The sequence below is a fragment of the Oxyura jamaicensis genome, chromosome 1 (assembly GCF_011077185.1).
Source record: "Oxyura jamaicensis isolate SHBP4307 breed ruddy duck chromosome 1, BPBGC_Ojam_1.0, whole genome shotgun sequence".
NCBI classification, from domain to species: domain Eukaryota; kingdom Metazoa; phylum Chordata; class Aves; order Anseriformes; family Anatidae; genus Oxyura; species Oxyura jamaicensis.
This window is the reverse complement of record NC_048893.1, coordinates 9,970,218-9,990,389: the sequence shown is the minus strand read 5'-3', so window position 1 is coordinate 9,990,389 and position 20,172 is coordinate 9,970,218. Positions and strand designations below refer to the sequence as shown.

The following is a 20,172-nucleotide window of genomic DNA, read 5'->3' as shown; positions in this document are numbered from 1 at the left end:
ATTAGTTACATTTTTTTAACTTTCTGAAATTTTCACAGCCACAAATGGGGGTTTGCTGCACATCCTCCTTTAATCCCCAGTATGAACTGGTTAAGTCACTCTCTATTCTTTGGAAAATCTCTCTCTTTCAGATTTTTGTGTGCAATTATGTAGCAAATTCAGACATTATTCAGCTATTTATGCAGCCATTATTTCCAGTTTTTATCACAAAGAGTGAAAAATCCAAGTAGTTGTTGATTTTAAATGATAAACTTTTATTCTGAATATACTGTTTTTGCACAAGGATTAACACAACAGTTCTAGGATTATAAACTTTTTATAACATTATTATACAAATTTTTACAAAAAATTATTTTTTCAGGCTTGTCAAGTTCCACAAAAGTGTCAAGAGAACACAATAAAAGGGAGAAAGACCTGCTTGCCTTGTAAAAAGCAATCAAGCCTTTTTTTGCAGAAACGCACACTGAGCATTTCAATAAAAGTATCCCAGAAAGCATGATCCAGATATTCCATACAACACAAGAAGAGAAGACAGCTTTGTCAGATCACAATCGCATTTTCATGGCATCTAAACAAGACAGTACCCCTTAGCCTCAGTGAAATTATTTCTTCGAGATGATATTTTTCTTTTAAACCATAAATGGTACAGATGTAAGCAGCTGGGAAGAGGGTGAGGCGAAATTTTCAAAATGCTTGAATTGTATTCAGACACTTTGTTTTAATCTTTTTACAGTAGTGTACAATGAGTATTAACAATATTAACATTGTGGTATGGAAGAAGAAAAAAAAAAAATAGAAATCTGGCCTTTTTAGAGGCTTGGATATCTTGTGAAGCTAGGGTAAAATTTCAGCTAAGGAAAGACTTATTAAGATTTTACCTTCAGTTGACTAGTGGGATTGAGGTTGTGTTCTGAAATTAAGAGATACTAAGCATGCTTTCTGAGTTTACATGCTAATGAGAAAAAAAAAAAAAAAAATCTTAATGCCTCTTCAATGATACCAAAACTGTTACTTTCAACAGCAAGTAACACTTGGGTTGCAAAGGTCACTTAAAAGGGATACTGCCTATTTGAACCCAGTAAGGCCAGTTTTTAAGTTAGTAAAAGGAATATTATAGGAAAACTTACAAATGGCAGCAACACTGTGTGTTTTTTATTTTTTTATTTTGTTTTTGTCAAGTTAAGCAATAAAGCCTCAAGCATTAGAAACATGAAAAAGATCATACTAAAATCTTAAAGGTACAGGACCTAAAAATCTTGTCAATCAAACCTGCTATGTCATGTTAAAAACCTGTTACAAATATGGACCACGGTCAGTGTTTTGGCAGTAATGCTGGTTGTTTAAATGAAAACTTAAAAAGAAACCTTTCATGTTAAGTCCTCAGATCACATTTTGTAGAGTGCCATGCTATAAGAACTTTAATGGTGGGTATTTGTCAGACGTACATTAGGCTGCATGACTTTTGTGTAAACTAAAACACTTCCAGCAGTTTATGTCTGTCCCTTAGTCTGCCCCTGTCTATTTAAAGGATCTGAGCAAATATCAACATAGCTTATTATCTGACCTTTTTTTTTTTTTTTTTTTTTTAAAAAAAAGAAACTTTTACAGCATATTGTACCTTGAAAATGCCTCAGTTTAAAGCCTAGGATCAAGTTTATTTTCTTATACACAAGAGAAGATGACTATTATACATTATGTGAGAGTAAGGATACTCTTCTGCATAAGAATAAGTAGATAACCTCGGAAGTTATTTGTAACTCACTGGTCTTCACATTTTGAGACAGCTAACATTCACATTGCATTTGCTTTCTGGTGTTTTGTATTTTGTAGATATATAGGTAGTGTATTTTAACAAATCTTGATTATCACTCAGATATCACTTAAATATATTCAGTAATATCACTTCAATATATATATATATTTCTTATATAAACAGAAGCCAATATTTCATTTTTACCTGTTTAAAGGTAAAGCCAGATCCTGAGTTTAATGGCTGGAAGGCTAGGTGTTTATATTGAGACTTGTTTCTTCAAGTCCTACAGAGGGACAGAGGAGAGGAACAGAAAATATTTTCCTCTTTGGATAGCCCAAGAAGTCTAAGGTGTCTGCATTGCATGGGCTTCTCCCTCCTTTTTTAATTTGAGCCCTCTAAGGGAAGTGGGATGAGAGCAAAAGCCCCAGCTGTTTTCTATGGCAGCATGGCTTAATGCCATCTTTCTTTCTGCCTACAGACTCTAATCAAATGTTTATTTGGTAACTTAGAGTATGGCTCACCAGTGTAAGCAAACTATTCTAACATATACATAATGTAATTTTTCCATGAAGGGTTTCTTTTGAGTAGCTTTTGGGTAGCTACGTGAAAACTATATAGTGCTTAATATACTGACAGTCTTTCAAGAAATTAAAAGAGCAAAATGTGAAGTAATGTGAATTTGGAGTAATCTTAAATAAAAGTTATAAGCGTACTAAGTATTGGCCTAATCCTACAAAACTTCTTCCTCCATAAGATTTCAATTTACCATGTTAAGGAAAAATACAGGATGCAGTCTCAGCATTCGAAAGTCTCAAACCAATTTTTTATGAGGTGATAGCTGGTGACAGGGTGAAGAGAAGTGCAGTAATATAACTGGAAGGAAGAGCTCCAAGATTATCTTCACCCATAGTATCAAAATTACCTCACCTTCCCTGAGGAGGACCTGAAGTCATCCAACACAGTTAATTGCAATTTTAACCCCACGACTTTGCTAAAGATGTTTTTTTAAAAAAAAAAATGCTAAATTTGATCACTGAACAGAAGGTCAGCTTTTACTCTTTTCACTAATTGTATTCCCAAACGTAAGAAAATACATAGCTGGAGCCCAGGTACATGAGAAAAACAACAAACCAGCTATGGGTACAATTATAGTAGACGTCTGATCTTTTAGGCCATGCCATGGCTTTGAGTAGCATCTTCAGGTTTCATAGGATATTAATGCATGCCCAATTATTTCTTTAAGCTTTTGACATGATCAAAATTATATCAATCAATTGCCAGCATACACATACCAATGCTTCGCATTTTCTTATTTTTTAAAGAGCTAGTGTATTGTGCCATGGTAATATTTGCATATTGCAGTTGTTAGCAGAATTATACAATATCAGCAGAGTTGCACATTCATTGGTTTAGCTGTCTTGCAATACTGTTTAGTTCTGAAAACTAGAAAAAAGCACAAATCATATTTTGCATCAACACTATGCTACACTCTAATATTGTAATTTACTGCACCAATCTGTATCACCGATGAGGTTGTATAAAAAAAACTTCTAAAATTATTATTCGCAATCAAGTATCAATGTGCATACATACAGATTCAAGGCTCCCCATTTGTTTAGATTTTTCCCAATCTCAGCAACCAGGTAATTTTGCTGTTAAACTTGCTATTTTTAATAATAAATAGCAATAGCATCAGTTTTAATATTATGGATGAATTTTATACAGCAAACAAAGGGGGAACCTGATATGAACCTTACTGAACATATACTTTCAAAAATAAATATGTCAAATCTGATTTTTATATACTTAAAATATCTGTACACAGGTTTTCATGTGAGATTCCTATTCTGTAAAAAATCCAACTCAACCTTTTTGTTACGATAGCTAAATTTACCCTATTTTCTCAGCTTTTTCATTGCACAGTATATTCAGAGCTCTGTTTCATAATATAATTTAATATGATTTGATTGCAACACATTGCAATGTTCAGTTTCTCACACAATAAAAGAACCACTCAGATACCTTTTCAGTGGACTATACTCTACCATCAAAGAAAACTAACTGAAAAACAGAAACATAGCATCATCATCATCATGCAAAATACCCTTGGAAACCAACGTTCAAATATCACAAATACATTTCTTATTCACAAGCATTTTTCTTTGAGCCTTTGAAGGACTTGACCAGCTTTATATATATATCTGCATTGTGAAAAGGAGGTGAATATTACATTGAAATTAACACTTTTCTGATAGAAAATGACACCAAGTTTAATATGAGAATTGTTTTTTTAGTTAAACTCTCAAGCACCTTTATATTTTTAGTTTCCTCCTTTCTCCCTTTTCTTTAAATTAACAAGTTACCAATTTACCAAAAACTTCCAGATACCCATTCTGATTAACTTTGGAAGAATAATCCACTCATCATAAAGCATTTCAATTATGCTGAGCTTCTGATGAAGATTAGCTAATATCTTTATTTCACTCAAGTAGTTCGGACAAAACTGATGTTCAAAGCAGCCATTGAGGTGCTAGTAATGTATACCTGGGAGCACATTTTCTTTTTTTTTTTCTTGTATTTTATATAAATAAATGTTCATGTAAAAGAATATAAATCTTCAAGAAATTCAAAGCTTAAAAGAAAATCATGTACATATGCTATTTTCAGGGGAGCCCTTTTACATTAAGTCATAAAGATTACAACAAACAAATGAAAAAAAAAAAAAAAAAAAAAAAACTTAGATTCCCCAATGAAGCACATACAGAATTCTGTTCAGATGGCATAAATGATGCAGCATTCACACACGTTTAAGGATCTGACACTCCAACATGCAGCCACTGCGGGTGCCTTTATGAGTCTCACAACGCGTGATAACCAGACATGAGCATTGCTGTTCTGCTGCTGTCTGAATAGCTGACCCTTTTTGAAATGAAATTGAGGCTATCGTTTTGGCCGGGTCTTGATTAAGTTATGCAGGTTTTGGTTTAGCAAGGTCATAACTGACAGTGTCTGCTGCCAGATAACAGCCAAAGCAGGACCAACTGAATTCCTACCATAGACCACAGTGATGGACTCAGACCAGAGACACCACCACAGTCAGCTGAATCTTCCTGTTGGCAAGAAAAGAAAACATAATTTAACATTAATCACATCTAAATGTCCTGAGAAGCTATCTACATTTTAGGTTTCGGCATTTTGAACTAACCTTGAGGTATGATTTTTCATCTTAAGTACATTATTTTATCAAACAAACAAACAAACAACAACAAAAAAAAACCACCAACAACAACAACCAAGCACAATAAAATAATTCTAGGAAGTTCTAGGAAGCTTGTCTTATTATTGATACAATGAATGGCATTACTACATTAACTATAGGCTTGGGAAAATTAAATACTTGCAAGGCTTACTGCAGTCATTTATGAACTAGATGGGATGTCTACACAATGAAACAACAAATGCTATGGAATATACCTGGGGGCCCTGGTACTTAAAATTACATCAGTTTGGAGATTTGGAGTATCATTTTATTGCAGGGAAAGATGGAAAAACAGATAACTTTTCAAGATAAGAAATCAAATACCAGACTGTTCATTCCCATTACATCAAAATGATCACACATTAAAGAGAATATAATCTGCACATAAAGATATGATAAAAAAAAAAAGAATGAAAATCCTGTATTTGATACATATTCTGTTGTCTGTAACATCTGTACACCTTGTTTCTTAAGAGCTACACAAACACAATGCATATTTAGCTGTCTAAAATTCCAGGGAAATGTTTCAGTCATCCCCTGCATGGCTTTGTCCACCAAATCTGAGATTCATGGGTAGTTATAAAGGTTGAAAATACTTCTTTTTCTGCTTGTTTTCACTTTATCCTATACCCATATTATAAAATACGCTTTCCCTTTATTCACACCAAGACATCCAGAGTCTCCAAGGACAACAGTGTAGGTGGGAAGGGACTTTGGTGCCCTCAGGAACTGGGGAAGCTTCTTGAACAGGAGAAATGTGCAGGAAGGACAGAGTACACCTTAATTCTAACACAGCCCTGCTGCTCGTACAGAAATTCCAAAGGTTTCAGAGGAACACTTAAAACAGAAAGCAGAGAAAAGCCAATGAGCATGGAACAACTCCTGGAACTGTCAGCTCATGGAACTGACATGCCTCTGAGGAAGGCATAACTAATATTTAATGTGCCTCAGAAAAGCTCAGGGGAAAAATAAGCAGTACAAACGGAATAGTAAAGGGAGGCTCATTAAAATGCCTTCAGTTTACCAGCACATCTTAAGCAAAACTTTCAAGTGCTTCTACACCAATTCTAGGAGCAAAAAATTAAGATGGGAAAATGAAGACAAGTCATCAGTCAAGCACCTCAAATAACACATATCACAGAGAGGTGGTAGAAGGAGAATAATCAGTAGGACAGACCACTGTTGGACTACCAGCTTGGTAAGAATGGTGGTGTAGGACATACAGTGGGTTGGTAATATGTAAATGATCATAGAAAGTGTGATAAGATAAGCATATTACAGGGAGAGGAAAGTGTGATGGAATCCCTGTGTGAATGAAATTTCAGAGTTTAATAATAAAAAATTAATACTAGGAATGCATTGCTGACCACCTGATCAAAGTGACAGTATCAATCATGGAACAAGACAGGAGATTTGAGAGGCCTTATATAGACTGCATCAATGCCTTATCAAAGAGATGCAGAGATCACATTTTTGGATAAAATAAATGATAGCCTCTTGGAACAGTCTTTGAATCATCAGGGGTGCATAAGTCCCACTTCAAAATTATTAGTAGCAAGCTGCTCTATACCTCTGTAGTATAAGTCTAGTAGCTCTGTAGACCACAATGCAGTTGGACTTAGCATTACCATATGAAAGATCAGGCCAAACCAATTAACCACAAAACGCTCAAGAAAGGGAACTATGTGAAAATTATAAACAATAGTTAAAAAGGAAAGGAAGGAAGGAAAAAAAAAAAAAAAAAAAAAAAAAAAAACAGGAAAAAGCCTAGAAGCAGCAGCCCAAAAAGCAAGACCCTCAACACAAAAGGCTGTTTAGAAATATTGCATTGGATAATGAGGTAAAACAAATGTCAAAATTAAAACAAACAACATCAACAAAAGGAACAATAACAACTACAAAACAAACAAACAAAAAATCCATAACTCCTGCATGAATCAGTAGGAAGATTAAGCAGGCTGTCATAGGGAAAAGGTCAGCAGCTAAGGAATGAAGATAAAACTTACCCAAATGGGCAAGAACAAAAAAGCACATATAAATGGCAAATTAGATGTAAACAGGAAATTAGGAAAGCTGATAAAGAATTCTGATGACCTCCCCACAACACATACTAAAAATGATGGTAGAAAGTTTTGAATAAAACAAAAGCACAGTGCCAAATATGCGATTAATTCAACTGTTTGGTAACACAGGTGTAAAGAGGGAATTTAGGCATTACAGGGCATACCAAGAATTTCAATGAGTTTTCAGTGTGTATCAGTTTTTATGGATAAACACTTTCATGAAATTCTCACAACAAGCAATGTATTCTTTAAAGCAGAGAGGCCAGATGAACCAGATCGGTTAGGAATAAACATACTGGAAATCAGATCAAGTAGACAAATTAAACTCAGTAAATCACAGGAATTATAATATTCACTTGGATAAATAATTTTAGACTAAAGAAAAAAAAAATAACAAAACAAAACAGCACTGATATTCCTCAGGAAAAATAAATAAATAATTTAATTCTGCCCTAAAGTAAGAACAGCAGCTAATGTCAGCTGCTTATCAATAGCAGCCATTACCAGACACCTCTGCCATCTGTTAGCTTTATAATTTAGTTCTGTAATATTGTCTTAAGCTTTTGCTATTTGATTGCACTTTGCAAGTTAAAAACTTCTGTTTCCAGTCAACAAACAAGTCTTAAGTGAACTCCACTATGTAAGTGCAACAGATTTGGAGTAGGACACTAAGATTTGAAGATACACTGAACTTTCTGGTTTATTTAGTTTGGCTCTGCCACTTTTTGCATGTGCATTGTGTCTACTCATGTAGCTTTATTTCTGTTCAAACTGCCTAAACTAACTGTGTTTTTTATTCTTCACAGGGACTACTATCAGAAACAGTAATATCAGTAAAGGTTTCTTCACACGTATTCAGCGAACAGTACTCATTGTTACCTCTTTGTACTCAAGACTCATCATTGAAATTACTTAGAAGAGTCATCTTTGCAAAAATAGTCTAAAGGTAAGCATCAGGCAGATTTTCCAACAGAAGAGAGATATTTAGAGAGCACATAAGAAATAAACTAAAGGCTTTAAAGCAAATCTGTGCATGATAGGAAGGGAAAAATATCATCATAGTGAAAATGGCATCCACATGGATAAAGAGGTATGACAGTTCCACCTATAGTATTATACAGAATTCAGCTTTCATGTCACTCCTGTATTAGACCAAATATTGGGTAATTTATATTGATGAATGAATTCTACCACTATACATACTTGGAAAACAAACAAACAAACAAATAAAACAAACTAACAAAAAACACCCTCCACTTTGTTGTCCATTTCTATTTGCTTTTGGAGATGTTTTATTTAAGCCTCACAATTTTATTTTTTTTTTTAATTCAACTGTTAAACGCTATGTAGTATTCCTATTGGGTTGAAAAGAAGTATTCTCATATCTCTTGCTCTCACTCTAAGTCTACACAGAACAGTTTTTAAAGGATATATAACTTCACATAATGAAGAATGTCTTGGAAGCCTCACAGAGGAGAGACACTTCCTCATTACGAATGGCAGAGTTAAACTGTACTAGACAAAAGTACACAAATTTTATACACATATTTCAAGGCAGGTAAGATCTCAGCATCATATTGATTAAAGTAAAATTGAATTTCTGAGTTTTGTAGACCAATTTACAGTGGAAAACCAGCAGTTCTGCTAAGAAAAATTTCTAAATATTCTCTCTGGCATGAGTTATTATTATTTTGTGTCCTAATGTAAGACAAAAATAATAGTGGCTAGGAAATTACAGTGAATCCTGTCTAAAATACTTTTTCCTCCCCAGCATTGCACACTGTAATTCTCATATGCTTGAAAATTAAAAGAAATAGTAATAATAATTTTAAAAAAAAGTAGAGAAAGTCCGATTATATCATATTTACACAAATTCAAAAGAATCAGCAGTTTTACTGAAGTGGAATCCCGCCATTAATTTGGATGAGGACAGAGCCAGATTCAGCAAAACCTCAGTTCTGAGTGGTCCTCAGAATGTTGTATTTGAGAACACATTCCTCAGTTTTAAGAGAATTTCTCAAGTGTTTCCTGTAAATATTACTTCTAAGCTTTCTTATATTTTTTATAACGAATTGCACATCGCAATTTTCACTCTTTACGTCTGCCAGTACAATCAGACACTGACCTACCTTCTATGTAGTTTCACAGAAATTTTCCAACCCATTAGTCACTGCTACGTACACTCAGAAGAGCTAAATATGGAACAGATTAGCTGGGGATGCCCTCTTTTTGTTATCTTCTAAATAATATTCTGTATATTATTTCTCTTTGAGCATTTTTTTCATTGGAAAGAATTCTCTTTAGCCAACTTCTTTTCATAAAAACTGTATAATAAATTTCTTGCATTAATAAATCACATGTCAAATTTCCTCCCATGCTCGAAGTGAAGAAGCATCAAATCCAAATGTCATCTCCTTCATGTCATGTCTTACTACGGTAACTCCTGAGAGAGTTATTTTACAACATTATACACTGTGAAAATGATTCAGTACTTGCAAAATGGAAATGAATGCTTTAACAAAATCATACTTTTATTGCTAAGTATCAAAACCACATATTCATTGCTTTACAGCAATATTTCCTGGAAGGCAGTGCCAGTCCAAAATTTTAAAGACGAACATGAAAATATATAAACATACACACCAAAGTCTATAAACATACTTGTTATTGCTTTAGAGGTACACTATAACTATTTCATATACCAAAATTTTATCTTGACCTTTTATCAGGACCCATCATGTTATACCATGAATAGGATAAAACAAATATACTTGCCAAAGAGCTTCTGAGCTGACCTTTGATATCAAATGACTACTTCAAATTTATTAGAATTTATTAGAAACTCTCCATCTAGCATGGAAAACACCTCTGCTTGTACTTACGAGTTATTTCAGGTATCACTGGATGGTCTTTCACAAATTTTCTGTTATCTTCCTTTGTCTGGACTACCACACGACACTGTCAAAGCTATACAGTCAGCCACCCACAGATCAAGCATACAGTCAGTCCTATCAACATGTTTATAGTTGTCTGGTGTGCTATTCACCCTCAAAACTCCCACTGACATCCCTGGGAGCTGACAGAAATAAGGTATTCCCAGAAGGGGCTAAAATCTTGTAGGTTTTCTCTTTATTCTAAGGCATGGCAAACAAAACCAGTAAGAGCAGGGTATTCAAGGGGTGATAAAGACTATTCTGTTATGGTTGATGGAAAAAAGAAAAGGAAAAAAAAAAAAAAAAAAAAAAGCTGAACCTGATCATCTATTCTATGTCTGTGTTGGCTTCAGTGACTTTAATAAAACTATGTGGATTAATTTCCAGTTTGAACCTGTTACCAAAATCACAAGTTTATTAAAAACAGAATGAATGAATAAAATTACTTTTATATCTTTCTGCTGCCAAAAGTCTTTCAGCTAAAATTATGTTTCATGGATCTCCAACTGTAAGTATTTTTGTTTGCCTCCTTGAGCAGAAAGATTGTTATGGTCATAAAGAATTCAGTTCAAGGTGAGTCTCTGCCTTATGTACATTAGACAGTAGCTTTTTAATTAAAATAAGGTTACTTGCAGAGCAAATTGCACAAGCAAGCACATAAGATGTTATCTAGATGTGACTGCGAAATATCACTGGCTTGGGGGAAGGGACTTTCACCCTTCCTTACAACCTTCAGCCATCTCTGTGCAAATTCCTAGGTTTGCTAAAAATAAGATTATTTAAATAAAGAACACAAAACTTCAAAATTACTCAATTACAGCAGTTAAAAAGAACTTTAAGCTTTCTTCACTGATGTTCAAGTGATATTAATTGAACCTTCCCCCAGGTATAAAAAGAACATACATTAAAACAAGAAGAAGTGTTTTAGTTTGATACAGTTTTTAACATTTTACCACACTAACTCTGAAATCTGGCCTCTCAGGTCTCATTTCTGCTGTCAGTTGGCTTTACTTTGATAGATATGTTAGTATCTCCATCTAGTGGTTTTCTGGGCAATAATATTGATCAGGAATCCTGCCAATGTACAAGTTCAACATGAATTTTATTCTCATTAGATCAGTACTTCTCATGCATACAAGTTACTACTAGCACAGTACTAGAAGTTCTCTCACACCATTAAACACAACACAACCAAAAATGTCAGGGCTATTGTTATGAACCTGAGAGTCTGCACTAGGTCGACATGCAGAAATTCACGTATTCATGTATTTCATTAGAAGAAAAATGTTTTGAAGGGTGACTGGTAAACTGACTCGGTACACATGTAATCTCAAAGAGCTGACCATATAAACCCAACAGGTTCCCGTGTCTTTGTATTTGCTATGGGAGAGGCCCTCATGTTCTGTAATTCTGATTTATAAGGCTCCAGACAGGTGTTTTTTTTTTTTCATATTTATTTTTCCTTAATATTGTAATAGCAATTTGCTCCAGATTGTTACTTTTAGAACCTGTTTCGTTCTGTTTTCTTCTTGACACTTAGTAAAAGAAAAGTCTGCTAATTTTTATAAGCCAAGAACAAAACAAAAAATTAGAGAAAGTAACTGACCATCCACACCACATGAAAACTTGCAGAAAAATGAAGATAGGAGCGGACGTCATGGCAGAGGCACGACTCGTTGTGCATATAGGTTGATCCTATTAATAACGGGCAAAGTAGCAAGTAGAGGAAAGGAAAGAAAACACAGAAAAAAAGACATACAAGATGAGATATCATGCAGTTTGCTGGCAGTTAGCAGAGTTAATGTGAAAGCATCAACCCAAGAGCAAGAGCTTCATAGCACATTTTGCAAATAAACAACCAAAATAATCCACTGTTACAAAACACATGACTTACACACTGATTAGCACACCAAGCTAGTGAGCAAGACTTGTACTTTCACACACAATAGTATCAGGAGGATTTGGAATATTTACAAAGGCCAAAATTTAGCCAGCTTCGTGATGGTTTTTCAACTTTGTTTAACCTTTGTTGGTCACTAAGATGATTTTCTGAGCATTTTGAATTAAATACATTCTCTTTCATAAAGTATGTAGATTGTTTTCAAAATGAATTATGTATGTGGCACAGTTATTTTTTCTTTTAAAACTATAATAATGTATACAATACAGGGAGGACAAAAGCACCATAGCTTTGCTGATTTCAGAAAAGAAACACAGTTTTGTACTTATTAGGAATCTGACCTAAGGTCAATACACATTTGCAGAATTTCTAAGAGGAACATCCTAGAACAGATGACTTTAACCATTTAACAATGCCTTAAATACTATTTGGAAATACTAATAAATAAATACTAGTTCTAAACCAGGATTATCATCTGTTTGCCAAATCCACAGAAAAATTGAGTTTCACAGCACTGCAGGCAGATCATTTTTATGCTTGCTGATGTTGGTTTTATTGGTTGTTTTTTTTTGTTTTTTTTTTTTTTTTTTTTTTAGTCAGAATCGTGTGAAAGTACAATGGTTACAGGAAAGGTAGATAAGAAAGCAGCTGTAAATTTTATGTAAATCATGGGATACTTGAAGTAGAGTGACTATGGTCTAGAGTGAAGAGTTTAGTGATAGAGAGGTTATCAGGCAACAAGGTACATTTAATCATAGCTACTCTTTCCCTACTCTTCTAAAACAACTCAACTATTTCTAAAGTGCTACAAGTTCAATTTTACCTGTTTGGCTTCATCAAAACAGACATCAGGACCTTTTCTGTATCTAGGCTGTTTGACCATTTCACAAGGATTTGGCCCTTCATCTGTTTTGCTTGTTAAGGAACATGACTGTTTTTTTGTGCATCATTTATATCCAGGATTAACACTCTGATTTTACTTTTGTGGGACAAGTTTAATGATAGTTCAAGACCTATAAGAACTACCTGCTTTATGATAAGTATGCAACCTCAAATATCATAGACAAAATAATTCCAGTGCAGACTTTGATAGTAAATGATAGAAAAGTTAGCTGGATCTTATAAGCAATTCAGTGAAGAAGACTACTACAAACTACAACTGCAGAACAGCAGTGTTGAAATGGGATATGCTATTAATTAGCTAACTGTAAATATGAGGTAATGCATTAGTTTATATGAAACTCATGACTGCTGATATTTAAGCATATATGTGATACCTCACATTAGCTACAGGCTAACAAGGAACAGAAATCATTGCAGCACACTAGAAAGGCACTGGTGCACTAAATGCTGCAAAACAGTCTTCTATTGAACCTGTTTGTATTACCATTCTGTATGTCACTTTTTTTTTTTTCTTTAATCAATTGCACTGTTGGTAGTACACACCTTAAAGCTAAGCTAGAGTTTTTTTAAAAAACATTGAAAGTTCAACTGCTGAAACTTTTGCCTGTCTTAGCTCTAACTTATACTTGAATCAATCCTATTCATGTAGTGCTTTGCTGTGAGTAGAAAAGCCCCATGGAAGTAAAGGCAAGAAGACAGGGAATTTAGTTCTACAGCTCTGCAATCTATTTCTGTATTCATTCAGATGTTATCAGACTCACCTTCCCTTTCCTCTGTGGGGTCCCAGGTGAAAAAGAAATAGAAACATAGAAGAACTCTAAAAGACCATGTGTACAAGCAAAGTTGTACCAGCCTGAAGGAAGCAGAGCCTAATAATAACCATCTGAATAGCACCTAAAGGTCATTCTGCCTATCTGTGTGATGTTATGCTACACCTGCATTTCACAATGTATCTTAGTTGTAGAAAAGAGAGGTTAGCTTAGTACTGCATAGTTGAAATGAAAAATAAAATAGTTCATTTAGTCAATATAAGCCCACCCAGCTGCTCAGACTGCCATTTTAGGTCATTTACTGCTCTCTGGAAGGTTGGAGCCCCACAGGGAAATGCAAGTAATGTGACCATTTCCCATCAAACGTGCTTCATTTTCTGTAGCAAGTCCTGTCCATAAATTCAGACAGTAGCAACAGTTAATCAAACTGTCATGGACTGAAGCCAATTAGAATATTAGGCTGTGTTTACATAGCTCTGTGATGACATGAATATTACTTCCACCCCGATGTAACTTCCTTTTTCAGCCCAAGCGTAAATGGAATTCCCATTTTATTAATGTGGCAATGAACGCATTACTTGTGCCAAAGAAATACAGTCATCTCTACCATCTGCTTTTCTTTCAGGAGATTGTTTTACATTAGAACAACCTTTCACATGATTTTTTATTTTAATGCGTGTGCTGCAAGGACTGTACTTGGCAGGTGTACCATCCTATGTCTCCAACCAGCTCTGAAGAAATTCTATGATTGCAGCTGGAAAACTCCAGCCTTTGATGGTTAAAGCAATTTCCACAAGGACTAAGTAGTTCTCATTGGCAGTAAGCACACCCTGAAGTGCCTCAATCACTTTGCCTGAGTATTACAGACATCATTGTAATACTCAAATTTTACTGACCAAACCCTTTTATTATCTTGGTGTTTCCCTTTTCACTTATTTCTCTAGACAGACATACCTTTGCCTTTTCTTAAGGCTGAAGAAACCCAGGTGTCTCAAGCTCCCCTTGTAAGTCCTGCACTCCAGCTGCCAATGACCTTGATGGTCCTTTACTGGACCTCTGAGGTCCCAGCACAAGAAGGACATGGAAATATTTGAATGAGTCCAGAGGAGGCCACAAGGATGATCAAGGGGCTGGAGCACCTCTCCTGTGAAGAGAGGCTGAGAAAGTTGCTGTTGTTCAGCCTAGAGAAGGGAAGGCTCTGGGGAGGCTCTACAGGTCTTCCAGTACCTAAAGGAGCCCTACAGGAAAGCTGGGGAGGGACTTTTTGCCAGGGGGGGAGGAGGGGGTGTATAGTGATAGGACAAAGGGGAATGGCTTTAAACCAAAAAAGGATAGGTTTAGATTACACATTAAGAGGAAATTCTTTACTCTGAGGATGGTGAAGTCCTGGAACAGGTTGCCCACAGAAGCTGTGGATGCCCCATCCCTGCAAGTGTTCCAGGCCAGGTTGGATAGGGCTTTGGACAGCCTGGTCTAGTGGGAGGTGTTCCTGCCAATGGCAGGGGAGGAGATTCTGTGATCTTTAAGATCTCTTCCAACCCAAACCACTCTATGATTCTGTGATTTGCTCCACTATGACAGTATGGTACTGTGGAGCCCCAAACCATTCAAAGCACTCCAGATGCAGTCTCACCAGTGCAGATGAGATAGGAAGGATCATTTCTGCCAGCCTGCTAACACTCCTGCTAACACTTCTACACTCCTGCTAACATACCCCATGATGTGACTGACCCTCTTCATTGCTAGGCATACTGCCAACTGATTTTCAATTTCTTCTCCTCAAGTCCTTTACTGTAAAGCTGGTTCTCATCACTCAGTCCCCAGCCTGTCCAGTTGCATGGCATTCTGTCCTGGAAGACTTTGCACCTGCCTTATGGAAGCTTCGTTAAGTTCCTTTGGGCCCATTCCTGTTAAGGTCCTCACAAAAAACAGCTTTGCTCTCTACCTCTCTGACTGCTGCCTCAGACACTGTGGTATCATCCATAAATATCTGCTGCCTCAAGTACTCTGATGGCAAGAACACTACTAATATATACATGATCAGGTCACTCTTTTCCTAATATATTGCAGTATTCCATAGACCAAAAAATCATCCCACATAACTAAATAACATGATTTTAAAGGATACCCGGCTTCTCTGCTTGCATCAGTGGTTTTGGATCACAGGAGCGGCACAGCAGCTGACTGTCACTAATAATGAATACCAGATTGGTGTTTGAAATCTTCTCTGCATGATAAAGTCTGGAAAAAAAAGCCAACAATAAATATGCTTAAATGAAACAAGGAAAACCGTATATGAAGGACACACATGACTGGAATAAAAAGTAATCCAACTTCTAAGAATCAAACTGCCTTCTGCTGTTTATCTTTTCTATTAATGAACAGTAAGAAACATTTATAACAAATTTTGTAATCTTTTTGACATTTCCATGGTTCCCTCTTTCAACTAGACTTATTAGAGGAAAAAAAATGGAAAAGAGCATATAAGGCCTATAATTGATTTTACAGCTCGGTGCTGCTAAAGCAGTAGATGTACTGAGAAATAAAATCAGTTCAGCATCATTTTTTCTCCTAGCAACACCAAAAAAACAAACAAACAGCCAAACAAAACAAAAATGAACACACATAAACCTGTCTGTAAGACGGAAAAGAAACAGGTTGAGGCAATGTGTGCTATGTGGGAGTCAAAGAATCATCTTTAGAAAATCGAACTATTTGTTTACTCAAGACAAAATATTTCCAAGCTTTCCAACAATACCCTCAGAGACTGATAAACACTGAAGTTAATACTCTCTATGACAGCTCTTAAATCTTCAGTGCTATTGACTAGAAGGTAAATTTGAAGATAAATTGCATAATCTTCTTGACCATCATAAATCCCAACAAATAACCAGATTAAAGGAAATAATCTGCTTCTGAATATTACAGAATCTCTTTAATTCATGTAATAAATAAATAAAAAAGAACAATAGCAACAGAAATACAAGATCTATTTTCACAGAGCATATAGGCTATTAAACAAAAATTTGAGTAAAATGTTTCCATGATAATTCAATTATTACAATTAAATTTCCTTCTAAACAAATACAAAAAGAATGCAATTTATCAGTGTACTGCCTGTATACTTCTCTACTTTGCTTATGTGAGCTTGATGTAATTAATGCAAAATATATTTTTGTTCTTATAACGGTGTCGTCATTTTTTGTATAAAAAATGAATATTCAAAAGCTATTACTAATATTGAAGAAGACTTACCTTGAACAGTTTATACAGTCTACAATGCCAAAAAAAGATTTATCATCATTTTCAAAGAAATACTGAGTTTGCTCAGTGATACAACTTGTTTTAGGCAGGGCAGCAGAGAAATCATCATCTTCCATATCAGCTGCCAGGAAGAGGAAAATAAATAAATAAATAAATAACGACATCTTAAAAGTTGTGGACGCAAAGGGGAGATCCCAATATGGCTCCCAGCCTAGATTCTTACCTTCTATTTCAGTCAAAGTTGACTCTCTAACATTCTCTTGACTTACCTGCCTCAAGGAAACGTGGGAAAGTCAAGCTCAAAAACAGCTGCTGTAAGATAGACCTGAACACAGAAAGACAATATATATTCATTAAAAGTTTTTTTATCTTCTTTGTGTTTTACTGGGTCCTTAAAAATTACTCAAGAGTAATTAATAGCAGAATTATCACAGCTAATTATACTTTTACGGCTTTTATTAAAGCCGTGCTTTTTAAAATTTTACAGTTTTACTCTTTCCAGTTACTCTCTTGTCTTCTTTCACATTAATCTTTTATTCCACAGTTGAAATTTGCTATCATTTGTGCCCATAACTCACATAACGGAAACATTATCACACCATCCATGCCTTTCTTTTATCTCTCTGCAGGAGGTAGAAGAGGCATGGTGGTGTTCCTCCAGCACTCAAACCACCTAGAACTTCTTCTGAACTTCCCACCCCCACCCTATCCTGGGAAAATGCTCCTGAATTCTACTTTACACTAATTACGGCTCATTGAATTGCTGAGAAGGAGATGAACAGCAGCACATAACAAGTATATTACAAAAATGACTGTAACCATTGACTTTTAAAATCACCTCCATTCCTGCTCTTGAGGTATGGAATATATTTTCATCCTAGATGATGCCAAAACACTTAGGTTTAAAGAGCTCTACTTATTTCAAAATTATTTTTCTTTACTCATGATAACATTTTTTCAATGTTATTTACTTGAAGCAAGTACTGGTTTGCCAGTTAGCTCTGTTCTCCTCTGCTGACCTACCAAAACAGGAATCGAGTTACATTCCTCGTCTCACTGTTTCTACTTAAACCTTAAAATTGTATCTTTCTGTTGTCATGTTTTAGGATTGCCTCTAACTACAAACATGACCTGATCTCTCCTTATCACATTATTACAATACCTGTTCTGCAGTGGAAAGGGACCGTATAATTTTATTCAACCTCTACGACTTTTTTCCTTTTCTCCTAAACCACTGTAATCTATACATAGCAAAACTGAATCTGCCTGTCATCCTTCCAGTCAAGGTAGTTCTTGAAGGAGCTCTGGATTCACTTCCACACCTTTCTACCTTGAATCATCATCAGATGGACAGTGCACCAACTGTCATGGATGGTAAGACACCTAATACCATTCAACAATGATAGAATTTGCTGACTGAAAACAGTAATCCTCATGCAGCCCTTCATAAGGGGGCACAGAATTTACAGGGAATGAGAGAAAAAGGCAACCTGGAAATACTGCAAAGTCTGAGTTAAAAGAGCATGAAGGAGAAACAGTACATACTGTCTTAACTAAATGCTGATGTATCCCACATACATTTTTGAAAATTATCACTCTTCTATCTCACATTATTGCTTGAAACATTATAGTTTTCTTCAACCTGCTTTCTCTTATTTCTCCAAGTTTCCTTTTGCCAGGTGCCTCACTGAATCCATTTTTGGTCAGCCCTTTTCACTTTGCTTGCTTAATGGCTTTCTCTGCCTGCTCCTGACCTAGATTCCATTAAAAACATGTCCACAGAAAGAACTTTCATGTGGTGCTTTCAAGTTAAACATCACACGAAATAAACCTCAGGTCTAAATTGAGTCCAGACCACCAAGTCTGATTTGAACACTGATACACTAAAGTTTCTCTGTGTGTGAAGAGCTCAAGTTTCTCTTCTGGATTACTGCCCATCTCCAGTTTTTGAGGTTTGCTGTTGTCCAAGAAAACCAAGATTTTAGCTGTTAACAAAATGTAACCAACAATAAAAAACAACATATAATCTTCACAATGCTAGCTGTGAGAAAATAACTATGTTTGTTCAGCTGCTATATATTTTAACTCATAACTCCATAAAATATGTAATTTATTCCAGCTTGATAATTACTCTAAAAAAATAAATATCATGAAACTTTACAAAAAATGAGAGTCTCCACGAGTGCAATTTACACCAGTGTAAAAATCACATCAGCCGCAGTAGTTTACTCCAATTTGGTATGTTGTCTACATGGCTCTTGAAAATGACCAATAATTCTGAATATAATTTCATAAAATAGTTTGGGTTGGAAATTACTTTAAACGTCATCTAATTCCAACCCCCTACCATCGGCAGGGAGACATCCCGCTAGACTAGATTACCCAAAGCCCCATCCAGCCTGTCTTTGAACACTTCCAGGGATGGGGCATCCACAGCTTCTCTGGGCAACCTGTGCCAGTGTCTTACCAACCTCTTAAACTAAAGAACGTCTTCCTAATATCTAATCTAAATCTCCCCTTTTTCAGTTTAAAGCCATTCCCCCTTGTCCTATAACTAAACTTCCTGATAAAGTGTCCCTACCTGTAGGCCCCCTTAGCCATTCATCTGAACCTTCACAGCTGCCAATCAGACCATTAATCCCAGTTTACTTGCTGAAGCTGACTGTAGAGTCAGAGCACACAGTCACAAAACCTGGCAAAAGCAGTTTTGAATTTGACTGTTAACAGATCACTGCATATTCAAAGGGGTTTGGAGAAATAAGAATTTTCACCTTGAGTAATGACAAAAACGAAGGGTTCAGAGTTTTATTATTATTATTTTATTTTATTTGGGGGAGGAGGGGGGGAGGGAAGACTAATAGTCTCAAACTACTGAAGAATTCCAGTTTTGACATACAGATTTCCTACACACTTGTACTTACCATGCAGCTGCCGAAGCCCACCATCCTAGATGCAAAATATCTGTTATTGTAGGCTGTGAAAAAAAAAAAAAAAAAAGATTATGTTATTTGTATAAACACCTGCACGCTTTTAAAGGAATGCCAGTAACCTCATGAGAGACTACTGACCACATACGCCGAACGAATTCCAGCTCCTTGCTTTGGTTCTTCTTCAGGATCACAGACTGACTGATAGTCATACGACTTGTTAAAGGCATACAGGGACATATTAATTAGGTTTCGCATCAGGCCAGGGTCAATTTCACCAAAGAATCTTCCAATCTGATGAAATAGAATGTATAGAGTTAAATTAAAGTACTTCCATGTAGTTTTCTTATGAAAAAGTAAACAATTATGTTGTTAAAAACTACATGTAAAAATAAACATA

General features: G+C 35.5%; 1 protein-coding gene across 8 annotated transcripts in view; it reads right to left on the bottom strand.

Annotated features, from left to right (window-relative positions):
• Positions 1 to 233: 233 nt before the first annotated feature.
• The window catches only part of CACNA2D1 (calcium voltage-gated channel auxiliary subunit alpha2delta 1), a 393,216-nt gene continuing 373,277 nt past the window's right edge, over positions 234 to 20,172 (bottom strand). For 5 of the 8 annotated variants that reach the window (XM_035343652.1, XM_035343643.1, XM_035343692.1 and 2 more), the window contains 8 exons: positions 19,914 to 20,066; positions 19,767 to 19,819; positions 17,115 to 17,170; positions 16,837 to 16,966; positions 15,710 to 15,822; positions 12,732 to 12,814; positions 11,615 to 11,703; positions 234 to 4,863 (listed from right to left, as the gene is read on the bottom strand). In XM_035343652.1, coding sequence (XP_035199543.1) covers positions 4,827 to 4,863; positions 11,615 to 11,703; positions 12,732 to 12,814; positions 15,710 to 15,822; positions 16,837 to 16,966; positions 17,115 to 17,170; positions 19,767 to 19,819; positions 19,914 to 20,066 — 714 coding nt within the window. In that variant the 3' untranslated portion in view covers positions 234 to 4,826. The remainder of the gene's footprint in view (positions 4,864 to 11,614; positions 11,704 to 12,731; positions 12,815 to 15,709; positions 15,823 to 16,836; positions 16,967 to 17,114; positions 17,171 to 19,766; positions 19,820 to 19,913; positions 20,067 to 20,172) is intronic. The other 3 variants (XM_035343645.1, XM_035343662.1, XM_035343694.1) reach the window with 1 other exon arrangement.